Source organism: Carettochelys insculpta, chromosome 4 (assembly GCF_033958435.1).
Source record: "Carettochelys insculpta isolate YL-2023 chromosome 4, ASM3395843v1, whole genome shotgun sequence".
NCBI lineage: Eukaryota > Metazoa > Chordata > Testudines > Carettochelyidae > Carettochelys > Carettochelys insculpta.
Genome location: NC_134140.1, coordinates 102,788,802 through 102,805,673, shown reverse-complemented (window position 1 = coordinate 102,805,673; position 16,872 = coordinate 102,788,802). Strand labels below are relative to the sequence as shown.

The 16,872-nt window shown below is 38.8% G+C and overlaps 1 protein-coding gene and 1 long non-coding RNA gene across 2 annotated transcripts in view; one reads left to right on the top strand and one right to left on the bottom strand.

Annotated features, from left to right (window-relative positions):
* The window catches only part of SYNPO2 (synaptopodin 2), a 143,958-nt gene extending 134,830 nt beyond the window's left edge, over window positions 1–9,128 (top strand). Inside the window, exon 5 of the mRNA XM_074993396.1 lies at window positions 5,437–9,128. Coding sequence (XP_074849497.1) covers window positions 5,437–6,009 — 573 coding nt within the window. The 3' untranslated portion in view covers window positions 6,010–9,128. The remainder of the gene's footprint in view (window positions 1–5,436) is intronic.
* A 789-nt stretch (window positions 9,129–9,917) lies between these two features.
* The window catches only part of LOC142012701 (uncharacterized), a 65,703-nt gene continuing 58,748 nt past the window's right edge, over window positions 9,918–16,872 (bottom strand). The window contains exons 3-4 of the long non-coding RNA XR_012645428.1: window positions 12,269–12,332; window positions 9,918–10,299 (exon numbers count right to left, since the gene is read on the bottom strand). This is a non-coding gene — a long non-coding RNA (uncharacterized LOC142012701). The remainder of the gene's footprint in view (window positions 10,300–12,268; window positions 12,333–16,872) is intronic.

Here is a 16,872-nt window from a genome sequence, read left to right as displayed (position 1 = left end):
TAAATTTTTGTACCTTTTGAATTATGATATATTGGATTGGGCCTGATAATTTTCCTCTTAGGAGCAAATCCTGAGACTCTTTTTTACTCAGTATTTACTCAGTTCAATCCTAATCTCACTGAAGCTAATAGGGGCTTTTTTCCAGCTGAGGAAAGTAAAAACTGTGTACTGACTTCATGCTTTGGCCTCCACTATTTATTTTTCTAATTTACTAATACAGCCTAATATATTTTGATCTTGATTCTTCTCATGGTTGTATCTATTTTATACAAAAGTACTTCAATACAGCTATTCCTGATTTGCATCAATATAATAGAGAACATAATCAGGTCCATTAATTTTAAATTTTGGGGGCTCTTTAAAAAATGGTAACAAGAACAAAGGGAAGGTAACAGCATTATTGTCCATTTTTTGCTAGAAGGTGGTTTCTATTTTTGTTCTGAAAATCTCTGGTCCAGAATAAATGAGGTCTTGGCAGTCACTCAATAATGAGCAGGATGTCTTCATGTACCTGTTAGCCAAAGATACTATCCTTTTCTAGGAACCTCGCACTAGCTCTCTGTAACTTCTGAGCATGACAAAGAATTTTGAAAAATTCTGTCAAAACTCTCCACATCAACTAAAGGATATTACTTGAGGACTGCAAAGCAATCTAAGACACAAGGTAAATGACAATAAGCTGCCTTTTTCTAACATGAACCTTTCCAACCATTGGAGAACCAGACAGACAAATCCAAGGTTCAGCAGTGGAGTGGAGTGCATTCTGAGGTAAGTATCAACCTAGAAAGTGGCAGGACAGTCTCCAGCCTTCTAAACTACATCCCAAAATTGTGGAATTCCTCAAGTCTCTCACCAAGAAAGGCAAATTTGTTTCTGCTTACATCAGCCTATTTCCAAAGAATACATCCCAGAAAAAAACCCTTGCCGTCTCAGTTCTTTTCTTCCCTTAGGATACAGAGGCATCTTTCAGTTAAAGAGATTTCAACGTGGCAATAACCCTGAAGGCGAAAACAAACAAAAAAAAAAACCTAGCTCCTTGTCCAAAGAAGAAGAGGTTACTTCATCTTTCTCCTGAGTAGGTGTTGAAGAATGCCATTTTCACATATATTTTAATTTTGAGGAGACAAAAGGTTAATGAGTAGTTGTCTAAACTTAAGTACTGGTTCATGTTAGCTGAAGGAAAGTATTAAAAATTCAAGGCATCCAAGAAAGCCAAGACAGTCATGAATATCTACTAGAACTGCATTTTTTGTATATGAATCAACTAGAGTTGGCAAACTCATTGTGTTGTGTTTAGCCATGTGACATTTATTCTGGGTTTGATCTTGAACTGGGAATCTCCTTCTCTCTGAGGCAATGTGATTTGTCCCTCATCATCACAAGTGAATTAATCATTGAATTATCTCAGTAATGTATATCTTTAGTTTCATGTAACTGGGATCTAGGATAAGACTTTCAACAGGAAACTTCTGATACTGCACCGAGACCAAAGACATCATTCTTTAATTGTCTGATCCTTCTTTTCCTCTGTATAAGGAGTATTTCTCAAGTAGTGTCTACTTAGGCAGAATGTTAGAATTAAGCGAATCTACAGGAATCTAGTTAGCTAATGACAAACCTATATGTGCTTTCTATTTTTAAGACTAGCAATGAAATATTCAAATACTGTTCTGGGTATATGGACAAGAAATGACAACAGTTATCAGTATTTATTATAGTAAACTGTACTGGAATAGAAAAAAAAAATCTCACCTATACATCTTGAAGATGATTCACTTGTCCAATGTTTTCCAACATCAGCTAGTGGCACACTCAACTGTACTATACCTGGTAGCATGGAAATTGCATTCTTAAATATTCTAAGTAAATGCTGGTCACCTTCAGCTGATACTCACATTGCCTGATATCCCATTTAAAAACCATTTTACATGCAAAGACGTGGCTGTTACTATTGTGTCAAGTAATATCGAGAGTCATGAATCAGACACATCTGGATATATTTAAAAAGCTGTGGAGAGATTATTTCTCTAACACAGTAACAGAAAGGACACTAATGCAGGTCATTAAAGTCACGCTCACAGTCATGAGTTCTACTGATATTTTTGAAAAGCTATCCCTACATCTTTTTGTTGTATGTTGGGAATAGCTGGTGATTAGCTCAAATGGGCAAGGACAAGGATTGCCTTGTTACAGAAGAGAGGTGGAGTCCACAGAAAGATAAAGAAGTAAGGTTTTGATGAATGGACTGTAAGGTGGCTAGAAAGCTGGCTAGATCATCAGGCTCAACTGGTAGTGATCAATGTCTAGATGGCAGCCAGTATCAAGCAAAGTGCCCCAGGGATGCATCCTGGGGCCACTTTTATTCAATATTTTCATTAATGATCTTGATGATGGGATGGATTTCACCCTTAGCAGGTTCACAGATGATACTAAGATGGCATGTAGGGAGAAAGAGATATACTGGAAGGTAGGGCTAGGGTCCAGAATGACATACACAAATTGGAGGATTGGGCCAAAAGAAATCAGATGAGGTTCAAGAAGGACAAGTACAGAGTCCTGCAGTTAAGATGAAAGAATGCCATGTAGTGCTGCAGGCTGGGCAATGACTGACTGGCTAAGCAACAGTTCTGCATAAAAAAAAAAGTATGGATTACAATGGATGAATATGCTGGATATAAGTCAGCAGTTGCCAAGAAGGCTAAGGGCATATTGGGCTGTATTAGTAGGAGCACTGCCAGCAGATCAAGGGAAATGGTTATTCCCCTTTATTTGGCACTGGTGAGGCCACATTTGGAGCATTGCATCCAGTTTTGTTCCTATAGCCACCTACAGAAAGGATGTGGACAAATTCGAGAGAGGCCAGCATAGGACAATGAAAATAGTTAGGGGGCTGGACAAAAGCTTTATAAGGCAAGGCTCAGAAAACTGGTCCTACTTAGTTTCTTCGGAAGAGAATAGTGAGTTAGGATTTGATAGCAGATCTCAACTACCTGAAAGGAGGCATTCCAAAGAAGATGGCGCCAGGATATTCTCAGTGATGGCAGATGACAGAGCAAGCAGCAGTGGTCTAAAGTTGCAGCAGGGGAGGTCCAGGTTGGATATTAGAAAAATATTTCACTAGCTCGATAGCAAAGCACAGGAATGCACTGCCCAGAGAGGTGGTAGAATCTCCATCCTGAGAGGTTTTTAAGGGCAGATTTGACAATGTGCTGGCTGGAAAGATTTAGCTGGAGTTAGTCCTGATTTGAGCAGGACATTAGACTAGCTGACATACTGAGGTCTCATTGAACCCTAATCTTCTATGACTCTATGAAAAACTCACTATGAAATTTGAGTGTGACACTGATGGCCTGTTTTAATAGGTACTGACTAAACCTATTTCACTCAGTAAGAGCTGCTGATTCTTAAGACCTTTGAAAATTAATTTTTTCATCTCAGTTTCCACATCTCTAAAAAAGGCCCTAATAATATGTATCTCAAAATAGTGTATGAAATACAAGCTAAGACATTTTGCTGAATGCTTGGAGATCTTTGGATGGAAGGGCCTAGAAGAAAGTGAAAAATAAATATGACATTAATTGAATGCTAAACAAAATCATTATTGGATGATTGTTTGCTGTGGGTGATCCAGGCTCCTGTTGACTTTAGTGGGCTTTAGATTAACATATGGCCTTTGAAAGTTACGTAGGAAAGGTGATACAGGCCATTGGTTTCAAGAGAAACTCAGCAAAACCGTTGGTCACTTAGGGTATGTCGATATGGTGCCATATGCTCGAAATAAGCTAGGCAATATGTGCTATGCAAATTGTGTAGCTTATTTAGAGCAGACTTCAGATAGGCTATTTTGGCATGTGGAGCAATCTAAATGGTGCCACGTGCTGAAATAAAGACCTATTTCAAGGCATCCCTGTAATCCTCAGGTGACGAGGTGTACAGAGGTGTACAGAGGTGCCAGAATAGCATGCCTCTTATCTCAAAACTGTTTTGGGCCAATAGGTGTGATGCATAGTCATGGGCAGCTATTTCAGGATACCTGCCGTGTAGACATAGCCTTAGAGTCAGATCATCAAAGTCATGCTCTTACTCCATAGAATAAGGTATTCAAGAGCCTAATTCCCAATTGCAGTTAGACTCCTAAATAGCTTTGAGCATCTAGATCATAGTTCCTGATATCATAGGGTATGAGAATTAAAGACTGTTTTGAGACTTCAGGATATGAATCAGAAGACATGGTCAATTAAGCCACTTCTGTCCATATGGTTCCTAAATTAGGAAGAACAGGGTGATTTGCCTGCTGCACAGTGCACATTCGGTATGTTTGCAAAAAATGGGGTACTTCTTCTGTGTGTTGTTTCATGAAGACTGCTGAGGACAAAATCCTTTTCATGAACAGAGTTGTTGTTTAAAAGTACTGTATTACTAAGAGGATTAGGATTTGTAGACTATGAATGTGTTTCTATAAATGGGTCACAGTGTTCTGAAATGTTTAGGGCACTGTCATTTAAAAGGAACAAGGTTAAATAATGTCCTGCAATAGTATTAGGAAAGTTATTGCACTGGCATTTTCAGTTATTTTCATTCTTGTCCCCTTTCCACCCACAATAAATTCAGTAATTTCAGGGGAAAAGAGTTCCTTCTCAGTAAGGGGTGCATAAAATACACTCTTGGCTAGATCTGTTGGACAGAGCCAATCACAAAGTCAGTAAGTTTATATCTTCATCCTGTAGGTATAATCAGACTGGTAAGAACAATTTCCCTCCCATCTCCCTTTTTATCAATTAGGGATGGCAGGACATATCATCAGGGCAGAAGAGATGTAGGCAAATTCGTAGTGTTGCTATTTATGCTGCACCTGTTCAGTAATATTAGGGATTCCTTCAGGTCTGTCAAACTGGTGACTTTCCCAAACACTTGAATTTCTCTCTTTTCCACACACACACAAAGATAATAAGCTACATCAAGGCTATGTCCAAGCTGCAGGCTTCTGTCGGGAGCCCAGAGGTCTCCCGACAGAAGTCTGCCACTCTGGGAGCATTCTGCTGACGTGCCGGTTATCTTTGTTCTATGAAGAAGGAGGGATGTCTTGGCAGAGGGTTGTTTTCCTGATATTTGATCCTGTGTAGACAGGTTGGGAAAGCCTCTTCTGACAGAGCTATAGGCAAGAAATATGAAAATAAACTGTGATGTGTATCTGTTGCCCACAGTTCTCGGCAATCTAAACATAGCTGAAGAACGACATGTTCTTACAGATCTGTTGTTTCTTCTTCATACTGCAGGCAAGTTCTCGTACTTTTTCATATACTAAAAATGCAAAACACTATGCCAAAAGCCCAACAATAATCTGCTTCAGTTTGGAAGTGCAGGAATGGGTTTCAGTCATTGATATTCAATTCAATTGATATTCAATGGTTATATTTGAGGTTTTGTTGTTCCTAGGAAAGAGGCAGTGGCTGTTCATTATCACTTCCTGGGAGGCCTTCTTCACTCACCTCTCAAGCTGTGTCCCCTGCTTCACCTGTGATGTTCCAACCTGGCCCTTTTTACTTCTGCAAACCACCAGCAGCAGCCAACAAGCCTGGCAAGAGATTGACTCCCTGGGAAGCAGCAGCCAAGTCCCCTCTTGGCCTAGTGGATGATGCTTTTGGCCCCCAAAACATTCAAGAATCCATTGTTGCTAATGTTGTATCAGCTGCCCGCAGGAAAACGCTTCCTGAGCCACCAGATGAATGGAAAAAAAGGGTTTCCTATATTCCTCCAGCTGCAGGGGTTCACGCTGACCTTGCATCATTTGGGATGAGGCAGTCTAGTATCACATCCCCACCAAAGAGCACTGCGTCTGCCCCCAGCTCCACTTTACAGTCTGGCTCTCGGTTTCAATACGCATATTGTGGTCAGCGATCCCAAACAGATCCTGACGTGATGTTCATGGATTCCAGGTCTGACTACTGCCTGTCAATGGCCAACTCAAACTATAATGCCCATCCAAGAGGATGGAGGCATCAGACCTGAAAGGCAGAAGAACCTGGCATATTTCCCTCCTGCCAGCTTAAGATACCAGTTACAATAGTAAGAAGTGACCTGTCTGTGCACCTTCCGGCTGTCTGACAGTTTCTGAACTGAAGGAATGAGGAAGATGAGAAGAATGGTGTAGTTTTCTTGATATTTCAGGGTTTTCAGTCCTAGATTAGATTCAGTTTTACTCTCAGCCCACAGCTTTGTTTTTGTTTTTTGTTATAAAAGGTCAAATTTGCAGCTGGGCTTTGATGGGATAATCAGTGTGCTCATTACAAAGTACATGTAGAAGAAGATTTAATTGAACAGAGTACAAAAACACTGACAGATGAGTTCATGAAATACAAAGAATGAAATAAGGCTTCATAAATTAAATTGTCACGTGGAATCTGCAGGATTTCTGAGTGTGTTTGATAGCTGAATTTTAAGGCACTGGACATAGACTTCAGAAAGGATTATTTTTTCAATGGAATGCCAAAGTTCAGAAAGGCTTAAGCAAAATATAGATCATACAATTTCTTTATATTTTTTTAAAAGGGGGATTTTAGTGAATTAAATCATCTTATAATTTTACTATGACAAACACACAATACTTCTGTCAATATTTTATTTGAAGCTCTGGTACACATTAACATATGTTAAATTAATGTAATTGTAAAGTTCAAAGTAATTTCAAGGAAGTTTGGGGCATAACTCTCTATTGTAAGCTTCAGTTGTTGTAATTACCTACCCTGGTTTGAAAACAGTTTGGAAAGAGGGCAACATTATGAGGAAAGATACATAGATAACAAAATGAATTGGAGAAATATTTAATATAGTTAGGCTATGCTGAAACTGGGCTACACGCAACTGTTGTAATAAACAGACAAATATATCTTAGTCTTGTGTTGAATGTCAACTTTGTTTATTTCTTTGTGAAATATTTAACTTGATGAACACTTAGTGCAGCAGATTCTACTAGTCTTAGTTGAATATTCAAAAGGCTTTTAATTTGTATGTTTCATCTTGAAAGACCAAAATAGGTTGTATAGCAAGGACAATTCATGGTATGTGTAGGAGGTACGTGGAACATGATTTATGATAAGTGCTAGCTGGTTTGAGTCTGATTAAGGCAACATATTTGGAGAGCTCTTTGAGTGTTCAATATATCTAGGTGGATTTGGAGAGATGGTACATAATTTTGTTACTATTTAGTTGATAGTGACATGTGGCTAAGTCATATTTTACAAGCTCACTGGGTAGTAGAGACCATGTTCATGGTCAAAATGAATATCCAATTTTAGAGAGCACACTGCAACCATTGTTGGGCATTTTTCAAATATCTATCAAGCATGGCCACTTAAAATATTGCTGAAACACAGCTGAATATCTGTGCTTATAGTATATTGTAAGTGTAAGCAGAGTAACTTGAAAAGAAAAAAATCAAGAAAGCATACACAGAAACCATGTTATAAATCAATATAATTTTTCCATCAGAGGCTGACTCATCTGCTGGTTTCTGTTTGGAACTGTATTGTTTATGTTGTTATACCAGGAATAGAATTAAGCAATGCCCAGAAAATAATAATTTGATCAAATGAACGGTCTGGAGTGGGGAAAGCATTTCATTCCTCAGAATCTGGAAAATGGCTTCATATTTCCTTTGAAAGTGATATCATGCATCCAAATGAAGTATGGAAATACATGGTTAGAAATAAAACACCCAAAAGATATCGAAAATGCCCGTATTTTAAAATATCGCAAATACATTGTGAAACAAAATTATACCAAATGAGGGCTGGGCTGCAAACAGTTACTGTAAACACATGCTATAAACTTACTCATCATGTACAAGTGTTTGCTGGATTGAACCCTGAAAATATAACAATCCTTGCATATAAAGCTCAGGATAACATCCATCTGGAAGTAATATGTAGGTTAGAAAAATGCCTACAATCTTTATACAAAATAAAACTTTTCATCACTATTCTAGTTGGGGCTGGACTTCTACACTTGAACTGATTCATCTCTCACTAAAGTCAGGGGGAAGACTCCAACTGACTCCAGCAGCAACTGAATCAGGAATTTGAAACACCAATTTGTGGCCATTAATCCAGAAAATGTCCATGGAATCAGGCTGAGTAGGAGATGTAGGATGAGCTGCAGCACTTCCATCCATGTATAGATGACAGCTCTGGTAACACAGAGCTACCTTCTTTCCCGGTTTTAAAGTAGGGTAAGCCAATCACACCCAAACAATGCCTAATGGTCAGCCATAAGTATTAGGATTTTGAAGGGGGAAGAGACCAGTTTATAAATACACTAAGCCTCTAGAGAAAGTATACTTATCACTGTTTTACGCTGACAAACAGGAATCCTCTTTTTCAGTAGGTAACAGAACAACCTCACACACTCTGTTTTTATTCAGGTCAATGGAATTTTTGTCATTAACTTCAAGAGGAGCAGTTTCAGACCTTATCAGATATTAGCGCATACAGAACTTTCTGAAGCATCACTCTGCACCTTTCAATCTTCTTTCTTTCCCTTATCCCATCTCTAAGGCAAAAATATTTTTCAGTGAAAATCATGTAATTGTGTTGTATGTGAGCTCTGAATATTCATTTAAAGTGTTTCCAATATTTTATTGTTTTTGAATGTACACATCTATTCAGTTAACATGAGAAAAATAGCCTGTCCCCATATCTTAGATGCCTGCTATTTACATTAGAACTGACTTTTAAACCTGTGTTGTCTTTGTTAATATTCAGAGAATTTGAATATTCAAATATAACCAAGCATTTAGTTTCTGTAGCTACACTAGAAAAATAGATGTTCACATTTCTTGTTCATAGTTTTCATTTTAGCTAGCTGTATTGCAATTAGATACCTATTCACATTACAATTTTGCATTGTAGGAAAAGTCTATGCTCGCTTTATAAATGAATTTTCATTTTTACACACTGTTTGTTCACTGTAAAGAATATTTTATTTGAAGATAGCACACCAGAGATGTAAATTGTATCATTTAATAAAGAGATTTCACTCATCAGATGAAAGGTAATGCTGCTTTCTCTGTACACATGCCAGTTTTGAAATAATGTGAACCCAAATAAAGTTTAATCACTCATTCCATACCATTCTTAAGAGTCACTGAATTCACCCGTCTGTAAACCCGCAGCTGGTCTGAGCTTCTAGAAGCTTAAATTATTCTCAGATCAAATGACAACATGTCAAAGTCAGTAGAATTGCATCTTCACATTGAGTAAGCAGAGGAAATAAACACATGCAAAATGGCATTCTCAAAGCAGTTTGCATCATCTTAAACCTTTCCCTCTCAGCATGGTTCCCCTTTGAAGTTTGATAGTAATATCCATCTCCCTCCAGAATTATTTTTCAGCCACCATTGTATATAAATGCCTGGATTAGTCATTATAGGGTTCCTCAGAAGAGAGGGATTATTGGAATGTTATGTTTTTAAATGAAAAGTTGCTGCTTCCAAAAAGAAATAGCTACAGAGGGACAGACAGTGAACTGACTGCTAACTGTGTCACACATCTCAGGTCAGAAACCACTCGCCAGTGTAAAAAAATTGTTTACAGTCTGGCTCATAGAAAGCCAAATTCTGCTTCCTGAACTCATATAAACTAGTCCCAATGAAGTCAAACCCAACGACAGAAAAGTCCACTGCACGTGCTGGAATAACACAAAAGTAACAGCCCTACTACAACTGGCTCAGCCATTTTCAACCTATTTGTTTGAAGGATGTGTGCACATACACAGAGTGCTTATTTTATAAAAGAGGAGTTGGTACTCAGTCGGCTACTCAACCCTCCTCTCCCCAGCCAGGCTTCCTGCAGCTGGAGCTGCGGAGGTGCCAGTACTCAGTACCAGCAAGAACTGGCACGAAAAAAGCACTGCATACACGTATTTGAGTTTTGCAGGGGGAAAACAGGCAAGCATGTTAAATTAAGTCTGGCTTTTAACTTTTAAAACTAGATGTCTTCCAAAAGGGAGTTGTTTAATAAATTCAAACAACAGTAATTAACCAGCAGCATTAACTTTGGTTGATTCCACAGATCCTGTACTGGGCATGGTACAAGCTCTGCTACAAACAGGTCTCCGGGGAAGGGACTTGTAGTCTAGGGGAACATTTGCAATGTAAACAAACCTTATGGTAGCAATCAGACTGGGACAAATGAATCCAGCTCACACTACAGGGTTAAAATATCAGTGTAGACATCCCACAGGTTCTGGCGTCTGGACTTTGGAAAAACCCTGCAGCCAGGTTTCAATGAAGTTATATGTACCCTAGAGACACAAATCCCAGATAAAGAGCTGAGGATAGGGAAGTAACAGATAAAAAAGAACAAAATAACGACTGATACAGTTTAAATACATTTTGTGGTATACAATTTTAGAGTAAAAGCAAAAACCCAAAAGATAAAGAGGACAGGATAAAAATCAAAATACCAAGACTTACTGAAATTAAGTTTTTAGTTAAAAAAATGAAAGATTTTAATCACTGGTAAAAAATATTCTTCGCATTTATATTATATCTATACGTAGAGAGAGAGAGAGAGAGAGAGAGAGAGAGAGAGAGAGAGAGAGAGAGAGAGAATGTGCCAAGAATAATAAATAGGTGACACTTTATTTCCATCTATCTTGTACATTTTGAGATCTTTATAAGGCAGACTGTAGGTAAGCAGTTATGTGCAGGTCCTTTTCTAATAGAAATAGAAGTTATCCAAAATAACTGGACAATTTGAGATTGCAGGTAGAAGCAAACCCCTCTACATCTGGATTGATCTTCAGATTTATGGTGCCCATTACTTACATAACTTGTCAGACAGACACCATGCAAAAGCCAAGAGAATTCGATGAGAGAAGAAATGGCAAATGGGAAACATAACTATTATAGTAACAAACATATTTCTACCATCAACAAAAGAACATGTAATAACCTTTCCCTACATCAACCCTTCAGGATTGTGGAAATTACCAAAAAATTGTCATTTTTAATATCCTTAATAGGCTAGGCAACTTTATTTTTAATCAGACATTTCCTGTTATTCATAGCTGGATTTTAGTTTAATCTGAAAAAAAAAAAAAAATCAGTGCTTTTTGGAAAACATCAGAGTTTAGAGAAAGACAGTTTATTTATTGCTATGGCATTTCTAATTTATTCTTCCAAGGGAAACACAAAACACTATCAGTATAAACAGACTGCTGTCCTAAAGTTATACATTTCTTGTGCTCTTGAATAGTAAAGTCAGCATGGAATTAGAGTTTTCAAAGGACATTTCTTTTAAAAAAAACAAAAACAAAAAAACATAACCAGTTCCTTTACTTTAAAAGCAATAAATCCTCCTCAGAATTACACTGTATGTAAAAAAACTTATGAAATATTTACATTAAAATGTATTCAAATGCTTTTGGTAACATTGGACAAATATAAAATCGCTTACACATTTTTCCCTTGAGAAGAATTGGCAAAGTTAGCATCTGGCCCCAGATAATGTAACTATTCCTGATCCTTGTTCTCCTGAGCTCTGGAGCTCAAAGGTCACTTTCCTGGGTGCACCCACTAGGCAAACATAGTGTAGTGGTATGTGAATGATGTCAAAGGATTAGTAAGGTATCCCTGGTACATCCAGGAGTTCTGCAGGTGATTGTCCCTCAGATGTACCTGGCCAGGCAGACCTCAGTGAATTGTTAGATTAAATCCTTTAACCCTTTCTAAAAAAAAAAGAGTCAAACAAAAAGCTGGACTCTGTGAAAGAAACCCATGGAACAAGCTGATGAGAGTCTCAGAAGAATTTTTCTGTGCCGATTGCCTCTTAACAATCCGTGCATGACATTCATCAGACAATGAAATTTTAACTGAACTTTCTGTGTGAAATCCTCTTATGCTTCAAGGTTCATCACTGTGTGTCATGCAAATACCAGGGACAACCTGAATTGGTAAAGTGGGGATTTCCAGAAGTTGCCACAGAATGATGTATTCTGAAATATCTTTGGTAAACCTGGAAGTCAAGGGGACTTCACAGATGAGAAAAATATAATCTACCTCACCCTAAACAGGAAGGTGCTGACCTCAGTTTCTGTTTTGGTACTCAAACACAGTTGTATACATCAGGACAAAGTCTACACTGTGCGTGCAAAAGGCTACCATTCTGGTTTGGTGGCATTTTGCCTGCAGTTTGTGCAGATACAAATCCTTACACAGAAGGGAAGTGGAAAATCAGGCCCAGCAGGCTGCTTGGGCTACGCCTCTCACCTGACATTGGTGAACTTGGCCTCCTGGTCTGCGTCGGAGTCTGAATCTCACACATCTGGCTAAGCTGTGGAAAAGCAGAAAGCGTTAGCCAACATTTCTCCCTTGCAGTGAAGGTAGTGCTGATGGATCAGTTTATTTGAAAGCCATTCCTCTTCCTTCTAGCTGCACCCCCTGTAGGAGAACAGGGAGGGGCATCAGTAACAGCAGAAGATGAGGGGCCTTGGCCTTTTTCCTTTGTAATCTGTTCTCCTCACTACCCCTATGCTACCATTTCTATTGCAGATATCACGAAGAATGAAAAGCTCAGTGCTAAATGCACTGCAGGAGCAAATGGGAGCATCTCCACCAAAGGCAATGAAGCTGTGACTTGTGCCAGAGGTGAACTTCTCTTTGGGAGTCTTACTCTAATTATTTACATAATTTGTTTGTTCTTCTTCTTCATTATATGTACATTTATATTTATTTAAAATGTTCAGTGTATTGTGATGGCTAGGCAAACCAATGAAAGCCATTCAGGACCATGTAAGAGAGGTGCTAGGCAGATAAATAGGTAGGTAGATTACAAAAAAGCATTCACTGTAAAGCAGCGGAAGGGAAGCTGGTTGTAAGGACATTGTACCATGAGCATAAGCCAGTTGGCCAGAAAAATGCCAATAAATTTTTATTTGAATTTGCCAGTTTGTTGAGACTGGTACTTTTTGCAGAGACCATTTGTTTTCAGTGATGTTCTGGCATTCCAAGTCAGTATGGAAATAAATTACAAAAATCTCTGAAATTGTTTCTGAAACAGAATTACCACTTCCTGCCCATTTCAGACTGTAAGGGTATGTTCCCATGACTTGGTGAGGAGTAAGAGTGTGAAGTATATGCATACATGCCTACAGCTCTTCTGGCTAGTCAGTTAATCTCCATTGTAAAAGGTACTTTACTCTCACAAAAGATAATCCCTGACCCAAGGAGCTTAGGTGGATGCAGAACACAAGGAAGCAGAGAGACTAGTCAGTATGGTGGGCAGTAATCTCAGTGTGCCAGGTACCTAACTCAGACACAGATTTTAAGGTCAGAAGGGACAACTGTGTCAGAAGGGACATCTAGTCTGGCCTCCAGCACACTGCTGTCCTTACCCATTCCTGAAATAGACTCCAACCTCTGGCTGAGTCACAGAAGTCCTCAGTCATGGTTTAAGGACTTCAAGTTACCGAACATCCACCACTTATCCTAGTTTAAACTGAAAGTGACCCATGCCCTGTGCTTCAGAAGGACGCCCTCACTCGCCCCTGGGGTCTCTGCCAGTCTGTCCGAGGGGGAAAAAAAAAAAATCCTTCCCGACCCCAAATATGGCAATCAGTTACATCCAAAGCATGAGAACAAGACCCACCAGGCAATACCCAGTAACCAATTCTCTGTAATAACTCAGAGCCTCCTGATTTAGTGTTCCATCTTCAGCAGCTGGGGACTTTTGCTGCTGGCAGTTGCCAATGGCAAAGTATGTGTGGTGTCTTCTCTTTTTGAATATTTGAGCTGCACCACCTTCCATCCCTAGTGCAAAGCCTCACTTTGGTATTAGTTTCAGTTTTGCTACAAGAACAATACAAGGCACCACAGAAGACAAGTTTTTGTATCAGCTGCCTCTGAGTCTGCAACCATCTCTTCCTCTGATGGTTCCAGATATAACGTCTCCTTCTCTGGCCTCTTGTAGGTTATTGGGTCACTGTTAGCACTTACCCAATTAGAAAAATCAAGTAAAAAAAAAATCAGAGGAAAATAAGTTACTTCCTTCCTGTATCTATATAACATGCACCACAACTGTTACTTCAGTCAAATACCGATTTCACAGAGCAGACTCATCTTCAATAAGGGTTTGATTCTGCAAGAAGTTTAAGGCACTGAATGGGATGCACAGCACTAGAGGTTTGCACATGATCCACAAACAAATTAGCTGATGCATTAATCTTTCTCCTCAGACACTCCATCAGCTTTTTGCAATATATATTCATTTTTACAAGGTCACAGAATTTTTGTTTATTCAGACTGAATTGTTTAACTGTGACTGGTCAGAGAAGTCACAGGATGCTGTTTTTGTTCACTGATTGGATGACTGCACACATGCTTCTGGCACAGTTATTCAAACTCATGTATCTGCAGTTCAGTTTTCATGAACAGTTGTACACATGCCAACAAAATTCACACTACTCCAATATTTGTGGGAAGAGAAGGTGAAAAAGCATGAGCATAACCATAGCAAGTGTTTCTTTTTTAAAAGTGAAATGACTTTTGTGAAGGAAAAACAGGTTTGCCCATTCTCTCGCAAGTCCAAAACAGCAAAACAAGTACAAATTCTTAAATGTGATTCTGCCCAGTAGAGGGCAATGGTATGCAAGGCACACGAGCCAATATAATATATATTCTTTGCAGATAAAGCTAGAGAGCGGATGAAGGTCATAGGAATTCTGTCCAACAGCCAGATGCCAATCTGTAATGATCCATGTTAGCATACTATAGACTGCACAAGTACCAGCTAATCCACATGCATGCTGCAGTGGGAGCAGAACTCAAAGCCACTTGCTTAAAAAATAGCTTTACAGCTTCAACTAAAGTAGAATAAATAGCAGGCATTTGAACAGATCTCTTTATATTTTCAAAGCACTGTACAAACATTAGCTAATTATTCCTGACCTCAATTCTATGAGGCAGGTAGCCTTCCTTTTCCCATTAAAATGATGTAGAAGAGATGACACAGAAAGATCAAATGACTTGCTCAAGGCCATACACAGTGAGTCAGTGGTGGAGATGCAGTTAGAACTTCGGTCTTCCTGGCACATAGGTCTATGCACAGTCCATTAGCTGCCAGTAGTGGTAGTGTTTATACAACAACCAGGGCACTACATTTTTACAGATCTAAGAAAACCAGGCTGGAGCCACTAGTCTCTGAAGTCCCAATGCAAGCCATAATCCCCTATATCAAAGAAAAATAAACTGTTTTATCACAGCTGTGGAGAGCATAGTAACACAAACCAGGTTATCAGAAGGACCATATGTAAGTTTTAGAAAGCATTCGACTCATAAGATAGTAAAATGCAGGGATTTATTTATGTAAAATCTGCCCCTTCTCCCCATCTGTTGGAAACACGTCCCATTCCCTTACAGTGTGGCTTTTCAGAATTACAATCCCATTGTACAAACTTCTACAGAATCTATAACAAAGCAAAAAATTCTAACCAAATAATCAAAGTCTACGAGTTTCTCCTTGAGCTCATGTACAATACGTTCACTGTCACAATCTCCTCAGCCATACACTAATACTAGTCCTCAATGTTTTACTTGAGAGACCAAGTTATGGACCAGTAATTTCTTGAAAGGAATGACACTGGTATTTTAAGTGTTTTAGTCAAATTGCTGTAATAATTTAAAATGTAGAGCTCCTGCTACCACATAGACAAACTGTTTTATTAAAAGTTACAGCCATTTACTTAGGTATCAGAAGGAGGCAACTGGCCATTAGTGTGAAACAGTTCTAACGCAGTCGTTTCTTCCATCAACATGAAATGGAATAATAGAACTAATAAGCAATTGGTATAGATTGGCATCAAGATGGATGCTACAGTCTCCTTAATACCTCTGTAGTTAGACAGGGTTATTTTCACAAATACCTGTCCAGTTTACCAGGGGTACTTGCCATCTCCATTCCTAGATGTGTGTCACAATAAAGACAGTCTAATTTTTTACAGACATATTCTGCTGGGAGACAAAAGTAGATCAATACTGGCCTACTAGTGCTGTCAAAGCCTATTAAGTATAAATGCTTCCAGCAAGATGCAGCAAAAAGAGTGGCGAGACACACTCATTCATAATGAGTATTTCACAATAATAATAAAACAGAAGTCTACAGCAAGAGCTACAGTAAGTACATGCATACAGCTGCCCTCATCTGCAGCCACAAAAACAGAAAATCACCTGCTTCCTCTAAAGATACTAAGAAAGGGTGAGAAAGAAAAGGTATGTCAGTAAAAGGGATAATTAAAAGGAAGTTGTCAGGATTAACAGGGGCTACATGGAGCACCACGTGTCATAGTAGACTTTGGTGTGCCATTAGACAAATCAACAATTATTTTTCATATCCCATTAGAATAGTGATACTATTTGTTTACATTTAATTTCCAATTCCACACCTTATGTCAAGAAAAAAAAAACAAGGTGTATACAGCCCTGAACACATATCACTGTTTCTTCTCTACCACCAAAGACCTCTATCTAAAATGAAAGAATCATCGTAGCATCTAGGCACCATTTAAAAGGTAGGGTTGTGTATGCCGGTCTGTATCAAGCATCTGAATGGCCCTGGTCTGGTGATACTACCTGCTCGCTTTGGACACTGCTTGTACTGAGTGTGGGTATATTACCTCCTCTCCTAAATTAAGCGGACAGTGAAAACATTACTCTGGCATTCTGCTCTCTGAAAACTCTTCTATGGCAACTTTCCACAACTGGTTGTCCTTTGCCAATGATGGCTTTCCCTGTTTTAATTAACTTTGTTCTGAGTACCAACAGCTGCTCCTGTCTGCCTGGTAATTACATACTTTAGAGATGATGTGGGAGAAGCAGTC